Consider the following 15,455-nt stretch of genomic DNA (forward strand, 5'->3'; position numbering starts at 1 on the left):
CCTAATATATTGGAAGTATACCAAAAAAAAAAACCCTATTAGGGATAAAAGATGATCAAAAGTCCAAAAAATAAGAAAAAAACTAGAAAAATGCAAACTATTATACGCCGCTATCGATGTGCACTGGGATCTGAATATAATATTTTTCAGCTCTACCAAAGTCTCCCAATCTCCAAAGTTCCAAAATGTTACAGCTTCTCACCTGACCCATTCAACTCACTAACAACTCTCTCACCCTTCTAGGCATAACCAACTCAACACAAAACAAATGGAGAAGCAAACTCCATAACTCTTTGGCCACTTTACAGTGAAGAAGGTGATCAATGGACTCTTCACTCTTTTTGTACACACAACAATAATCCACCACTGTAACACTCCTTTTCCTCAAGTTATCCAAAGTCAAGATTTTCCATAATGCCGCGGTCCACACAAAGAACGCTATTCTCAAAGAAAAAGGGGAACTATAAGAATGGATAACACATAATAATAGGACCTCACTTCAAAGTTTCTCCTTTTGGAAGGGATCCAACATATTCTATCATAGCCTCAATCTAAATAGAATACAACAACTCAAAGAAAGAAGAGACCAATTCCTACTCCTAATCATCCACTAATCTGTTGAAAAATATATTCCATTGAAGATTCTTATTTCAAAACTGCATATGATTCGCCACCCTCACATCTTTGCAACATGCAATACAAAACATGTCCGGAAAAAAAATCTTCAAGCATTGTTCCCCACACCACAGATCCTGGCAAAACCTGACCTTGGACCTATCTCACATCTCATATCTAACAAATCTTGAGAAATCTCCCCACAACATGCAATACAAAACATGTCCGGAAAAGAAATCTTCAAGCGTTGTTCCCCACACCACATATCATGCCAAAACTTGACCTTGGACCCATCTCGCATCTCATATCTAACAAATCTTTAGAAATCTCCCCACCCCCTCCTTACATATTTCCACACTCCTACACAAAAGGGCCCCCGCTACCTCCTTGGAACACCATCCTCCTCTTAAACTATCATATTTAGTTTCCACCACCAATATCAACAAAACCTCTCTCTCTCCGTAGCGTAACGCAATAACCATTTTCTCATAAAGAGCTCGATTAATCCAATTCAGGTTTCTTACCCCCTACATGATTTCATCCGAGTGCAAATTCTAGACTATTTAACTAAATGAAACCTAAACTCATCACCAATTCCACCCCATAAAAAATCCCTTTATAGTTTTTCAAGTTAGCTACACCTACAAAAATAGGGAAGAGAGAAATTAATAAGTAGGCAAATTGGAAAGAGTGCTCTTTATCAAAGTCAACTTACCTACCTTAGATAGATAAAGCCTCTTCCAACCAGGCAAACGACATTCCATTTTTTCAATAATATCATTCCAAATAGATGTAGCCTTATAAGAAGCTCCAAATATAAGACCCAAATACTTCATCAACAAATATGCTACTTTACAACCAAGAATATGAGTAAAACCTTCTACATTCTACATCACCCACATATCCGACGGGAACTAGCTCTAATTTATCCAAATTAATCTTCAGCCCCGAAACTCCTACAAAACATAGAGATAGACATTGCAGAAGACAAAGTTGCTGACAATTTTCCTCACAAACAACAAATGAGACACTATAAGCTCTTCATTATTCCTCGACCCCACCAAAAAAACTGATAAAAGTCCCCCATCCACTGTAGCAAACATCATCCTACTCAGTGTCTCCATAACAACCACAAACAATAACGGCGATAACAAATCCCAGTCTCAATCTCGGAGAACTGCTAAAGAATCCAGAAGGAGAACCATCAATAAGAATGGAGAAACCAACCATAGAAATACAAACTCACCATGTCTACCCAAAGCCACATCTCTTCAACAAGTATAGCAAAAACTCCCAATTAAAATGATCATAAGCCTTCTCAAAGCCCAATTTACCCAACACACCAAGTTCTCCAAATCTCATCTAACTATCCAGACATTCATTTTTCTTTTTCTTTTTTAATAAGTAATATTGTATATATCAAAAAAAATGCAATGCACCTCTAGGTACACAAGAAAGTATACATAGGTAGCCCAACTTAAAACCCAAACACAAAACCCAAAAAACCCAACAAGTAGCCACAACCAATTGGTAAAACCAAAGAGAAACACCCAAAGACTAAAGCCCACACTAGCCCAAACCCAGCTCTAAAAACCCAAAGCCCCTAATGCACCTCTGGAGGAAAGTAAAATGCATTTTTGGTCCCAACACAACCCTGCCGGTGCTGGCACCTCTCCAAAGAAAGTCTCCCTCTAGCCTCATAATTAATAGAGCATTCTAAATTCTTGAGTTCCCTCTTCCCTTTTACCTTTGGGTTATAAGGCTCCCGCTCCTCTTCAATATTCATAAAAAGATTCAAAAGACTTTTCTCGTCACCTCCTTCACCACAAGACAATCCCATAATGGAGGCGAATTTCACTACCTCTTGTATCACCTCCGAATAGTTCTCCACCCCCTTCTCCTCAGTTTCCGCCACAACCTCGGCAAGCAGCTCCTTGTTCTTCTGCAACTGCTTAGCAACCTTTTCCTTCACCCTCCTGAAATACCCCAGTTAAGACTCGGAAACACAGGAATAAATGGGAGCACCACCCTCCATCATGCGAGGAAAAGGTTGGCTAAGACTCCTTCTCAACTCAGCCGCCCCATAGGAATGGGAAGTATTCGAGAGAGTAGAGCACACCACCGGCATAGAGGGAGAAGCAGAACTCGACCCTATAAACCCCCAACGGATCAACCCATTCGCCGGAGCAGGGTTCTCATCTGCCTTAACTAGAGAAACCTTACCGTCCTTCACCACAGACAGAGAAGGAGAAGCAACTCTCGAACCAAAAAAATCCCGTCTGATCAACCCCTTCACCAGAGAAGGGATCCAAGCAGTCTTATCATGAGCTTCGACAGTAGCCTAAGAAGAATCCGCCACCTCAGAAAGGGAACCATTCCTTTACTTGCACAGAGAACTCGCCGGGGAGGCATAATCCCCCACCGGAGAATCGGGAATACCCACCAAAAACTGCCGAACCTGAGAAGGTACCAATAACACAACAGCCTCCGACTGAGAAACCAAATCAGTAAAACTCACCGATTTTGACACAACCTGCAGGCCTAAAGGAAACCTAGCCGGCGTCTCCACATCTGCTTCAGAGGCCAGAGTAAGCACCGGAGGGAAACACCGGAGTCAGCGCAAGAACAGAATCAAGCACCAAAAAAGATGATTTTGAGGAGAAGCCCAAACCCGGTTCCGTACACAAATTCAAACCCGAATCCAAATCCAGATCCGAAACCGGATCCAAACCCGGATCTGACAATTGACCCGAACTAGCCTCAAGGACAGACCCGGATTCTCGACCAAAGGCAGTTTTTGCGAGGCCCAAAGAACCAAACCTTTTCCTTCTGCAATTGGGCTTCAAGGCTAATCCAGCCAAAACCCAATCCAATTTAGAATGAACTTGCCCTAGATTCCTCATTAACCCAATAATACCGAAATTACCCTTCCTCTTCTTCGAACTTAAAAAAGCATCCGCCGCCGCCTAAGACCAAGGCGTAGTCTCCAATGCAGAGCAATCCACGGCAAATCGCAGCTCACCATCAGAACACATCTCAAAACAAGACGACACCAGAAACAAATCGAGAAAGCTAGAAGAAATAACCTTCACTCCAACAAACTTTCGCTTCGACGCCAGAGGCAGATCGAAGGACATCCACGAACGATCTCTCGGAATTAACATCCGAAGAAGGAGCATCCAATAGACTCCCCACCGTAGATGGAACCCCAAGATCCACCAACCCAGTCTTCTTAATCTAACCCGCCAATAGTTGCCGAAGCTCTCCCGCAAATCGCCACCAACCCCTCCCATAACGACCCTCCAGAAGCCAAATGACTCCCTTGCGACCACCCTCAGCGAAAACCGACACCTCCAAAAACCTACCAGCCTTATTACCTCCCTTGTGGACCATTGTAACCTTCTCTCCCTCACGGTAAGGTTTGGCGATTTCTTCCTTTGCCTGAGACTGAATCGCCACCCCCACCATATCCACCAACCACGACGAACATAGGTTGCTCGCGAAAATATACCCAATGAAGCCTTTTCTCCATTCCTCCAGACAAAGGTTAGGACACCCATCCTTTGCCGAAAGGCAGAAGATTTTAGCTTCAAAAGAGAAGCTGCGTTCCATGGAAAACTCGCCGGACCCTAGCACGCAGCACTTATCACGCCACCACTAAGGGCAAAGAAGAAAGAAAGCTGAGATTAAACCTATCTCAATTACTTATGGGGGCTTTGGCAATGAAGATTCGTCGAGAATAGAAGCCACGAGAGAGTAAGAGGGATTTAGGGTGTGAGATTGGATGGGTCTGCGGAGGTCATGACTATCCAAACATTCATTAGCTACCACTACGGAATCTAGAATTTGTCTACCTCTGATATACACATTCTGTGAACTTGAAATAATCCTACCCAATACCATTTTCAGCCTGTTTGCTAGGACCTTGGAAATAATTTAATAAACACCACCCACTATACTAATAGGACGAAAGCCCTTAATGTCCACAACATCGGCTTTCTTAGGATTAAGTGAAACAAAAGTAGCATTAACTTTCTTCTCAAACTTCCCTCGGCTATGAAAGTCATTGAAAACTTCAATGATGTCCTCTTTCAAAACCTCCCAACACTTCTAAAAAAAAAGAGCATAGAGAATCCACCAAGGCTTGAGCCTTGTCACCATTCAGATCTTGCACCACCTCCAACACTTCACTCTTCTCAAAAGCTCTATCCAACCAATTTCTATCATCTACATCAAAGGGAAAGAACGAAAGGCCATCCAATTTTGGTCGTCAACTAAACTGTTCGAAATACAACCGATTGTTTAATAAGAAACTTACAATGTTTATATCAGAAAAAGCATAATGAGAGTAGCAAATAACAACCATAGTCCTAATTTTATACATGTGTCCCAGATTCTCTTCACTCTCTTTTCCCCCCACTAAATCCCATAAATCTTGATATGCTAAGTCATGAAACTTATAACAAGATAAGTTGAGTCTAGACAATTTTAACCACAACCAATAGAAAGGAAATTTTGACAAGCAGCACAAGAAATTATTTTTAAACAAATGCAGGTCAAGAAATTAAAAGAAAAAAAGGGACAACAATGAACCTGCTGCCATGTTTGAATCGCCAGGCTCCTTTTATCCATTCGTGTTATTAAGGAATCACGGAGAACTGCAGGAAAGTACCGCAGTGTTTTTTCTGACCACGTATGATCGCTAGTTGCCAGAATCTGTTCTACCATAGTTGGAAGATAAAGCAGGTGATCCGCATCAGCAATTCCACGTGTTTTAATGGTGATGGCAAGAGTTATTATGGTTATTCGATTCAAAGTTTCCGTGAAATCAGTTGGACCCTTCAAAAAAAAACAGAACAGAAAAAAAAAGTAATCACTTTTTAGTTTAATTCAGCAGGGGAAAAAAAACCTGGAGAGAGAGATTGGAGACCACAGTATCCACCTTCCCTTCCCTTTTCACCGAGAAAAAGTCCCTTAGTGACAAAATAAGATTCATGCACAAGTTTTCAGCCAACCTAAATACACGATGATCTCCACGTTTTGCTTTTAGTGTAGATATTATTTTTGTGACATCATACATCAAAGCTTTGCTTTTTCCTTGGTACCTACAATAAAGAGAAAATGTCAAAACTGACAAAATTAAGTTGCAGTAAATTCAGATTGTATCCAAAGGATCTGAAGTCCAGGGACTCTAAAAAAGGCAAATTTCGAAATCCAGAGTTTAAACAAGCACAAGGTATATTGATTTCACAATATGAACCAGCAAGTAATCACCTGTATAGTGGAAGCAAACGGTAGTTCAAAATTTCAAGCACCAAAAGAGTTACCCCATGCTTGCTCAATAAAGATGCATTCCTTTGAGCCAAATGCTGCAGTAAGTAGCAATCATAAGAAATGTTATCTTACTAGAACAAACATTTGGAAGTTAATCCTTCTCCCCTCCCCCCTCCAAAAAAAAAAGAGAGAAAGAAGACAAGAAAAATGAATTTAAAAATAATAGTCACCACTCATGTCAAGCATTATAGGGTTGTAATATCTTTAAGGGTGAAAAAAAAAAGGAAGCAAAAGAAACGTAACTAAACCCATTAGCAAAGTTTTAAAGCAAACCCAGTACAGCAGATTATATTTTTTCAATTGTGAGCAGCTACACAGCCATGGTCCCAAGAATTGTAAGGGCAAAACAATATACGAGCTGTGGATAAAGTTCCAAAGCTAATAGTATGGCACCAAAAGAAGTATAGGCCACTCATCTATTATGACCAAATGACATCTCCTTTCCCTATAAACAATGGTGGACGCAGAGGCCACATGTTCAATCTCGTAGGTGTCTGAGTTAACTAAATAACACTAGGCATGTTAAAATCAAGATCTATTTTAGGTTGGCTGACTACTTGTAAAGACTCCCAAAGTTGGTAGTGGGGCAGGACAGAAGAATTGTAGAGTTTCTTTAGATTAAGAGCCAATACATGCCAAAGATCTTCAAAGACATTGCTTTATGCATTACATATTTTGCTTTTGGCACAAGAAAAATTCAAACATGGGGTGTCAGCAGGCACCAGGTGAACTCTCTATGGGTATTGGGGTGAATTCCAGCCTTGAGGACTGCCCACAATTATATATGTAGCCCACTGTAGCCTTTGGACCAGAAAAACATGGGAGAATAATCCCCTCTCTAGACATTATGAGGAACAAAAATAATAGCATAAGCAAGAGCAAAAAAAGAATTAGGAGGAAAAGGAAGTTACGCTGAAGTGTGAACGAAATAATGAGTGAGGTGCAAGGAGCAGCAATCTAGTATATGTCTCAACCATTGCAATGCTGGGCACAGTCTGCATTAAGATATTAAATATTAATGTCTAAAGATAGTTTCAAATTTCTAGAGATATCTCATGGAACCATATACCCGAAATAAATGTGTCAGCCATAAATCCTGCAATCAGTTATATAAGAGGAAACCAGCACAATGAAAGTAATATATTTTTTTGATAAGTTATATCTAATCTGTACTTTCTACATAATAATTTATTAGACATGATATCAGACAAAGCACTAAGTTACAGCAATCCTATAACTATTTATATAATGATGGCTCCCCTTGTAGATTTTTGAATGGCATAGATTTCCAGAGTTAATTACTTTGCTTTGGTCTCGCTTATACAAGTACAAGGTATCCACCCCATTGGGGCACTTCTTACTCCAGAACAAATAGGAGTGTAAGATCAACTTCAAGTCATATTTTCTAAACTATAAACAAATACTATACTTCTAAAAGAAAAATATAATACTACTTACAAAGATTAACATTAACAATCTCTAACCAATTTAAATTAGTTTTCTTGCGGGGGGAAGGGGAGGATCGTATGTGGTGGATTTCTTCTAGAAAAGGACAATTTGAGGTTCGCTCCTTTTACAGGAAGATCGTTCTTAAAGAGCCCAACCATTTCCCTTGAAAAAGTATTTGACGCACTAAGGTTCCTTCGAGAGTGGCTTTTTTTGCTTGGTCAGCCGCCCTTGAGAAATCCCTTACTTTAGACAATGTTAGGAAGACGGGCATTGTGGTGATTAATCGATGTTGCATGTGTGATTCGGAAGGGGAGTCTGTGGATCATCTTTTTCTTCACTGTGGGGTTGCGCACTTTTTGTGGAATGTTGTCTTCTCTCGGTTCAACATGTGTTGGGTTATGCCTAGTAGCGTCAAGAAGATGTTAGCTAGTTGGTGGTCAGGTGGTAAATCCCGAAGCGCAGTGGTGTGGAAGATGGTTCTCCTGTCTCCTGTGGTGCTTATGGAAGGAAAGGAATGCTAGATGCTTTGAGGATTTGTCGAGAAACCTTGAGGACCTTGTACATTTCTTTTTGTATACGCTATATATGCGGACTGCAGGATGGCTTGCTCCCATAGAGATCAATTTCCCTGATTTTCTCTTCTTCTTTCTCTTCTACTTAGTCGCTCTCTTGTATACTTCCTGTGTACTTGGATTGCGCCCCTCTGCGCTCTTTAATGCATCATTACTTATCAAAAAACAAAAAAAAAAAAAAAGTTTTCTATGATGCAGAGCATTTCCTGTTTTCTGTATTTAGTAGTTTTTTTTTTTTTATGAGTAAAACAATCTCGTTAGAATAGCGCAAAGAGGCGTAACCCTAGTACATAAGAAGTAAACAAGTAAAACCCCCTGTTAAGGAGAAAAAGAACAAAAAATAAAAAATAAAAACTCAAAAAAGGTAGACTAATATGCACTGCTATCCATTTGTAAAGAGATTTGAACAAAATATTTTTCAGCTCTACCACCTAAGTCTCGATTTTCAAAGCTTCTTGCATTCCATTCTCTTTTTTTTTTTTTTTTTTTTTTTTTTTTTTGATAAGTACTGTATATATCAAAAAAAGTGCAAAGCGCCTCTAGGTACACAAAAAGTACACAATGGTAAAACCTGCAAACCCAAAAAAAAACCATATACAGACCCTATAACCCAAAAGAAACCCATCCCAAATCCTCTAAATCACCTTGCCTTTGACCCTACTAGAGCCATAGCCTCTAGCCTCAAAATTAATGGAGCATTCAAATTTTTGAGCTCCCTCTGCCCTTTAGAATTTGAAACCCAGACCCCCTCTTCACGGTCCCGGTTCTCTTCAATGTCTGAAAAAATATTCAAAAGTCTTTTCTCATCACCCCTAAAAGATTCAGAGTCCCGCTTCTTGCATTCCACTCTCTCCAAATACACCACATTAAACACAAAGGAGCCAACCTCCAAACTTCCAAAAAGTTATGATTTCCGACCTCATAGCTCCAAAAAAACAAACAACTATCTCACCCTTCTAGGCAGAACCTAATCAACAGCAAACAAATGGAAAAGCAAACTCCATAAATCTCTAGCTACCCCACAATGAAGAAGAAAGTGATCTTCGACTCTCCACTCTTCTTGAACATACAACACCAATCTACCACAATGACGTTCATCTTCCTCAAGTCATCCAGCCTCAAAATTTTCCCTATTATCTCCATCCACACAAAGAACGCCACTCTCAAAGGAGCCTGAACTTTCCAAATACTCTTCCAAGGAAAAAGGGAATTAGCGGGAATGGATAACACATAATAATAGGACTTCACTTCAAACAGACTCCTTTTGGAAGGGATTCAACTTATTCTATCCTAACTTCCTTGCCTTATTCTTATTCTTAAAGAATAAAACAGCTCAAAGAAAGAAGAACCCAAATTCAAATCCCAATCATGCATTGGTCTGATAAAAAATATATTCCATTGAAGATAACCATTTCAGAACAACATATGATCGGCCACCCACACATCCTTACAATATGCAATACTCAACAAGTCCACATAAGAAATCTTCAATGGTTGATTCTCACACCACAACTCATACCAAAACCAAACCCATCTCCTACCTCATATATAACAAATGTAAAGAAAACTTCCCACCCCCTCCTTATGTATACTCCCACACTAAAGGGACTCGCTACCATCTCAGAACTTCAAGCTCCCCTTAAACTATCATACTTAGTTTCCACCACCAATCTCCACAAACCCTCCCTCTCTGTAGCATAACACATAACCATTTACATAGAAAAGCACGGTTAAACTAAATCAGGTTTTTTACCCCCAAGCCACTTGATTTTATTGGAGTACAAATTCTCGACTAATTTACTAAATGAAACTTAAACTCATCACCAATTTCACCCCACGGGAAATTCCTCGTAAGTTTTTCAACTCCATTAATTACTCTAAAGCGAACTTCACCGCATCGAGCACCACCTTGGAATAGCCCTCCACCGGAGTTTCCTCCACAACCTTGGCTAGCAACTCCTTGTTCTTAGTCTTATACAGCTGCTTAGCTATCTTATCATTCACTCTCCAAGAATACCCCAGTTGAGACTTGAGACAGAGGAATAAATAGGAGCACCACTCTTCGTCATGCGAGGATAAGGTTGAGGATAAGAGGAATAACTACTTGTAGAATTGCACAATATGTTTGTTTATTACTATAGAATCAGAAGACATAGCCTCATTAATAACTAAAGAATCCACATAAATATTATTTGATACAAATTTGCCACACAATGAAATAATTTAGCGTTTATATTCGAACTAAATGGAATCACTAGAAAACTCCAAGCGAGCCGCTATTGAAGCATCTTGTACACAGGCAATACCATATAAATCTAGAAAGGCTTCTCTTTTAAGGCCTTGTCCCCGCAGCATAAATGAAGCGTCCTACATTGCCTGAGTATGAGAAATGGGATGTGCCTCTAAATGGTATGAGGCCTTTTGAGGGTAAACCCAATAATAAAATTGTGCGGGCTTCGCCCAAAGCGGATAATATCATATCATTTAGGGTGGAGTGTTATATATGGTATTAGAGACGAAGCACAGCCTGAGATGGGAGGAATATGCACAAGCCCATGAGGGTTGCCAGCGAGGATGCTGGGTCCCAAGAGGGTGATTGTAGCATCCCACATTGCCCGGGTGTGAGAAAGGGAAAGTGTTTATATAAAGCATGTTCTCTCTAAATAGTATGAGGCCTTTTGGAGGTAAACCCAATAATAAAACCGTGTGGGCTTGGCCCAAAGCGGACAATATCATATCATTTAGGGCGAGGTGTTGCATGATTGTGACGTCCCACGTTGCCTAGGTTTGGAAAAGATAATGTGTTGATATGGAATATGCTCTCTCTAAATGGTATGGGGGCTTTTGGGGTAAACCCAATAATAAAACTGTGCGGGTTTGGCCCAAAGCGGACAATATCATATCATTTAGGACGTGGTGTTACATATAGTATCAGAGCTATAGCCTAGCCTGAGATTGAGGAGTGTGCACAAGCCCATGAGGGTCGCCAGCGAGAACACTAAGTCCTAAAAGGCGGTGATTGTGACGTCTCACATTGCCTGAGTTTAGAAAAGAGAAGGTGTTTATATTGAATATGGTCTCTCTAAATGGTATGAGGCCTTTTGAGGTAAACCCAATAATAAAACCGTGCGGGCTTGGCCCAAACCAGACAATATCATATCATTTAGGACGGAGTGTTACAACAAATCATGCCAAAATCTAACATTGGCACCATCTCTAACTTCAAACCTAATATGACTTGAAAACATCCCCCAACCCCTCTTGATATTCTTCCAAACCCCCACCCAATATGAACCAAAAGGCTCATTTAGAACACCACCCATCGCATGAGCTACCAAATTTAGAGTCCACCACAACTCTCCACCACGCCTCTCTCTCATGCACATAGCACCAAAACCATTTTCCCAAAAGAGCATGGTTGAACTTCAACAAGTTCCGAATGCCCAACCCACACTCAAGGATCGGAGAGCATACCTTGGACTAGCAAACTAAGTGATATTCGAACTCTTCACCAAGCCCACCCCATAAGAAATCACAATGAAGCTTCTCTAAGTAGTTTGCAACACTCATAGGAGAGAGAAGAGGGACAAAAATTATGTAGGCAAATTGGAAAGTGTGCTCTTTATAAGGATAACCCTACCACCCTTAGATAAGTAAACAATTTTCTAACTAGCCAAGCGACGTTCTATCTTTTCAATAACTCCGTCCCAAATAGACTTGGCCTTAAAGGAGGCCCCAAACAGAAGACCAAGATATTTCAAAGGCAAGGAAGAAACCCTGCAACCTATCCGCATGCATAAGCATTATCATTAGCAAAGGTGTGCATTCGCATGGATTTTGTGCTTGGTCTTCCACCTACCCAAAGGAAGAATGATTCAATCATGGCAGTGGATGATCGATTTCCAAGATGGCTCATTTTATTCCTTGTCAACAAAACATGGAAGCTTCAAAAGTTACAAATGTTTTTTTAAAAAAGGTCTACAAGTTACATGGAATGCCTACTTCTATTGTGTTTGATAAAGATGCCACTTTCCTTGCTCACTTTTGGAGAACTCTATGGAGGAAAGCAGGGACTGGATTGAGTTTTGGTACTTATTTTCATCCTCATACCGATGGTCGAACTGGAGTCGTCAACTTAAGTCTTGGAAATGTGTTGAGATGTCTAGTTGGGGAGAATCCTAGAAGCTGGGAAAGTATTCTTCCCTTGGCAGAGTTTGCCTATAACTCTTCTATCAATCGGACTGTCAATACTTCCCCTTTTGAAGTAGAATATGGTTTGAAGCCTTCAAGTGTCATGGATTTGGCTCCTTTACCACTTTCTAAGAAGACAAACAACAAGGCTGTGGAGAATGTTCACGCTCAAGTGAAGTCTAAGATTGAAGAATCCAATGCAAAATATAAGTCAGCAGCTAATGTTCATCGAAAGAAACATCTTTGCAAGGAAGGAGACCTTGAATGCGTGGTTTTGAGTAAAGAAAGACAACCTGCTAGATCTTATATGAGGCTGAATGATTAAAAAGTAGGTCCTTGCAAACTTAATCAAAATCAATGATAATGCTTATCAAGTGCAGCTTCCACCCCACTTCAACATTTTCTAATGTCTTGAATGTGAAGCACTTATTGCCTTAATATGCAGCTAAAGAAGATGTTTCTGCTACTGTTCCAACTTGAGGACAATTGTTTTTTTTTTTAGGGGAACTCTCTGACGCAGAGCATTTTTTGTCATTTTCTTTTTTTTTTCTTTTTTTGTTAGTGTTGTTGCTTGTTAATTGTTGTGGCTGTCATTTTGCTAAAGTAACCACAATGTAAGGGTAGCATAGCCTATATTAGTTGTTAGAGAGTATAAATAACAGATTACCAGCCTTTTGTAATCAGTTTTTGACAGTTGTAGTAGAAATTTCAATGCTAATAACTGAGCCTAGATTCGGCTCTCTATGTTTTCCAGATCAGTAGTTCTTCTTTAAATCACTTTTTTCAACTGTATCAGTACATTTTCAGTCAGTTAAGTTATGTAAAATTTGTAGTAAGCCTATAAATATATAGTTAAGAAAATTAGTCTCAATGCATACTGCATGATTGGTTCTAACACATAGATAAGAAGATTTTCTAGTAATCATTCAATAAAATCTATTAAAACCTATATAAACTACTAAACTAGAGTACCTGTAAAACAAATAAAGATTCTTCCATTTGATAGGCCAGCTTCAAAGATAGGTTCATGGAAAAGCCAGATAATAATGACATTGGCAATGGGCTTACTTCCCGCATAAGCGTTAACCTCTCTGTGGACTGTAGATTTTGTCCTGGTAAGATTTCTGTAACTCCAGCAGATGATAACCAAGTAATTACTGTTTCACAAGCAGGTTGTGCCATGGTGTAAGACACAACCCAAAACATCCCAATTGATCTATCATCCATTTTCATATAATCCATTATGCGGTCCCCTGAAACGAAAACCAATGCACATTAAGAATGCACCAACAATGAAGATATTTCGGTACAAAACCTTATCCGGAAGACAAGCCCAAGTACAGTTTTACAGTTCTTTATTCAAGATGTTCCAAAAATAAGAATACCATGTTTTTTTTCAAAGAAGCTTTCGCACCTCTTTTTGGTTACACCCCTCTGCGCTCTTTAATGCATCATTACTTATAAAAATAAAAAATAAAAAAATAAAAAATAAAAAGAATATCATGTTTGCGTTATGAAAAAATAATAATAAATATATCTTTTTATATAAGTAATCGAAAGTGCAAAGTGCAATCAAAGTACACAAGAAGTATAAAAAAAAGTGCCAAAATAAGAGTAGAAAAAAGCACAAGAAAATCATTAAAACTAATCACCAAGGGAGCTAAAAACACGTCCAAGTAAAAAGAGAATAAAAGAACTTGAGCTCCTCCAACATCCTCTCTCGGTCCTCGAAATTTTTATCATTTTTTTTTCCTCCATAGGCACCACAAAAAGTAAAAAGGCACCATCTTCCACACGACAACACTCTAAGATCATCCACTTGACCACTAACAAGCAAGCAAGCAAATCAACCACCCAACTAAGCATAACCCAAGACAATCCAAAGCGACTGAATATAGCATTCCATAAGGCGCAAACAACCTCACAACAGAGAAAAAGATGGTCCACGGACTCCCCATTCCTTTTGCACATGCAACACCTATCAAACACAATGACATGTTGCTTCCTAAGATTATCCATGGTAAGAACCTAGGACTGACAACCAAGCGAAAAAAGTCACTCTCAAAGGAAATTTGGTCCGCCATCTTTACAGGCACGAACCCTATAAAAGGAGCTAACATTAAACATCCTTTTGTGTGACGGGCCCACCAAAGCTTGTCTTCCCCTTCTCATCTCGATCTATGCGAATATGACAAAGTAAATAAGGAAGCCAAGACATCCATCTCTCAATCGTGAGCCACTCTAATAAAGCTAACATTCCACTGAAGGGAACCAACCACTGGAAAAGTCCAAATGAACTACAACAAAGCATCCTTCACACAAGCAATGCTATATAAAACCGGGAATGCTTCCTTAAGGGTCATCTCTCCTCACTACACATCATCCCAAAATCTGATCTTTTTCCCATCTCCTAGCTAAAATCTGGTATGGCTATAAAACAACCTTCACCCCCTCAATATACTCTTCTATAGCCCCACCCCATGCAGCCCAAGTAGATCAATAGAACACCACCCATCTCAAGCACTACCAAATTTAGAGTCCACAACAACTTTCCACCACACATCTCTCTCATGCACATAGCTCCACAACCACTTCCTTAAAAGGGCCCAATTAAACATCCTCAAGTTCTGAATCCCCAAACGTCCCTCAAAAATAAGAGAGCAAACCTTAGACCAATTAAGCAGGTGATATTTGAATGCTTCACCTATCCAAGCCCATAAGAAATCTCAAGGGAGCTCTATTCGATTTGTCACACGAGCAAGAAGGGCTACAAGAGACAAGAAGTACGTAGGTAAGTTAGAGAGAGTGCTCTTTATAAAGGGAACCCTAGAGAGATGCATCATTTCCCAACTAGCCAATCAACGCTCAATATTTTCAACAACACCATCCCAAATAGACTTGGCCTTGTAACAAGCCCCAACGGAAGACCAAGATACTTAAAGAGAAACGAGGAAACCCCACAACTCAAAATGCCAACCAGCCCATCCGCATTACCCACAAGAACCAAAACTAACTAGCCAGACTCACCTTCAAACCCGAGACAGCTTCAAAACATAAGAATAAAACATGCAAATAGAAAAGATGATAAAGATTAGCGCCACAAAATACCAAAGTATCATCCGCTAACAACAGGTGCGAAATATTTACCATCTCAAAGAGCCTAACTCCCATAAAGAAGCCTGAGAGAAGACCCCTGTCAACAGTAGCATTAAGCATTTTACTTAATGCCTCAATGACAACAACAACAAACAAAATAGGAGAAAAAGGGTCTCCCAATCTCAAACCGCAAGAGCT

At 39.8% G+C, this 15,455-nt stretch overlaps 1 protein-coding gene across 2 annotated transcripts in view; it reads right to left on the bottom strand.

Moving 5' to 3' along the window:
• Positions 1 to 15,455, bottom strand: part of LOC132177254 (mediator of RNA polymerase II transcription subunit) — an 82,032-nt gene that overhangs the window by 40,520 nt on the left and 26,057 nt on the right. For both annotated transcript variants that reach the window (XM_059589503.2, XM_059589502.2), the window contains exons 8-12: positions 13,134 to 13,414; positions 6,861 to 6,944; positions 5,890 to 5,984; positions 5,558 to 5,720; positions 5,209 to 5,454 (exon numbers count right to left, since the gene is read on the bottom strand). In XM_059589503.2, coding sequence (XP_059445486.2) covers positions 5,209 to 5,454; positions 5,558 to 5,720; positions 5,890 to 5,984; positions 6,861 to 6,944; positions 13,134 to 13,414 — 869 coding nt within the window. The remainder of the gene's footprint in view (positions 1 to 5,208; positions 5,455 to 5,557; positions 5,721 to 5,889; positions 5,985 to 6,860; positions 6,945 to 13,133; positions 13,415 to 15,455) is intronic.

Source organism: Corylus avellana, chromosome 4 (genome assembly GCF_965113065.1).
Source record: "Corylus avellana chromosome 4, dhCorAvel1.hap1.2, whole genome shotgun sequence".
Classification (NCBI taxonomy): domain Eukaryota; kingdom Viridiplantae; phylum Streptophyta; class Magnoliopsida; order Fagales; family Betulaceae; genus Corylus; species Corylus avellana.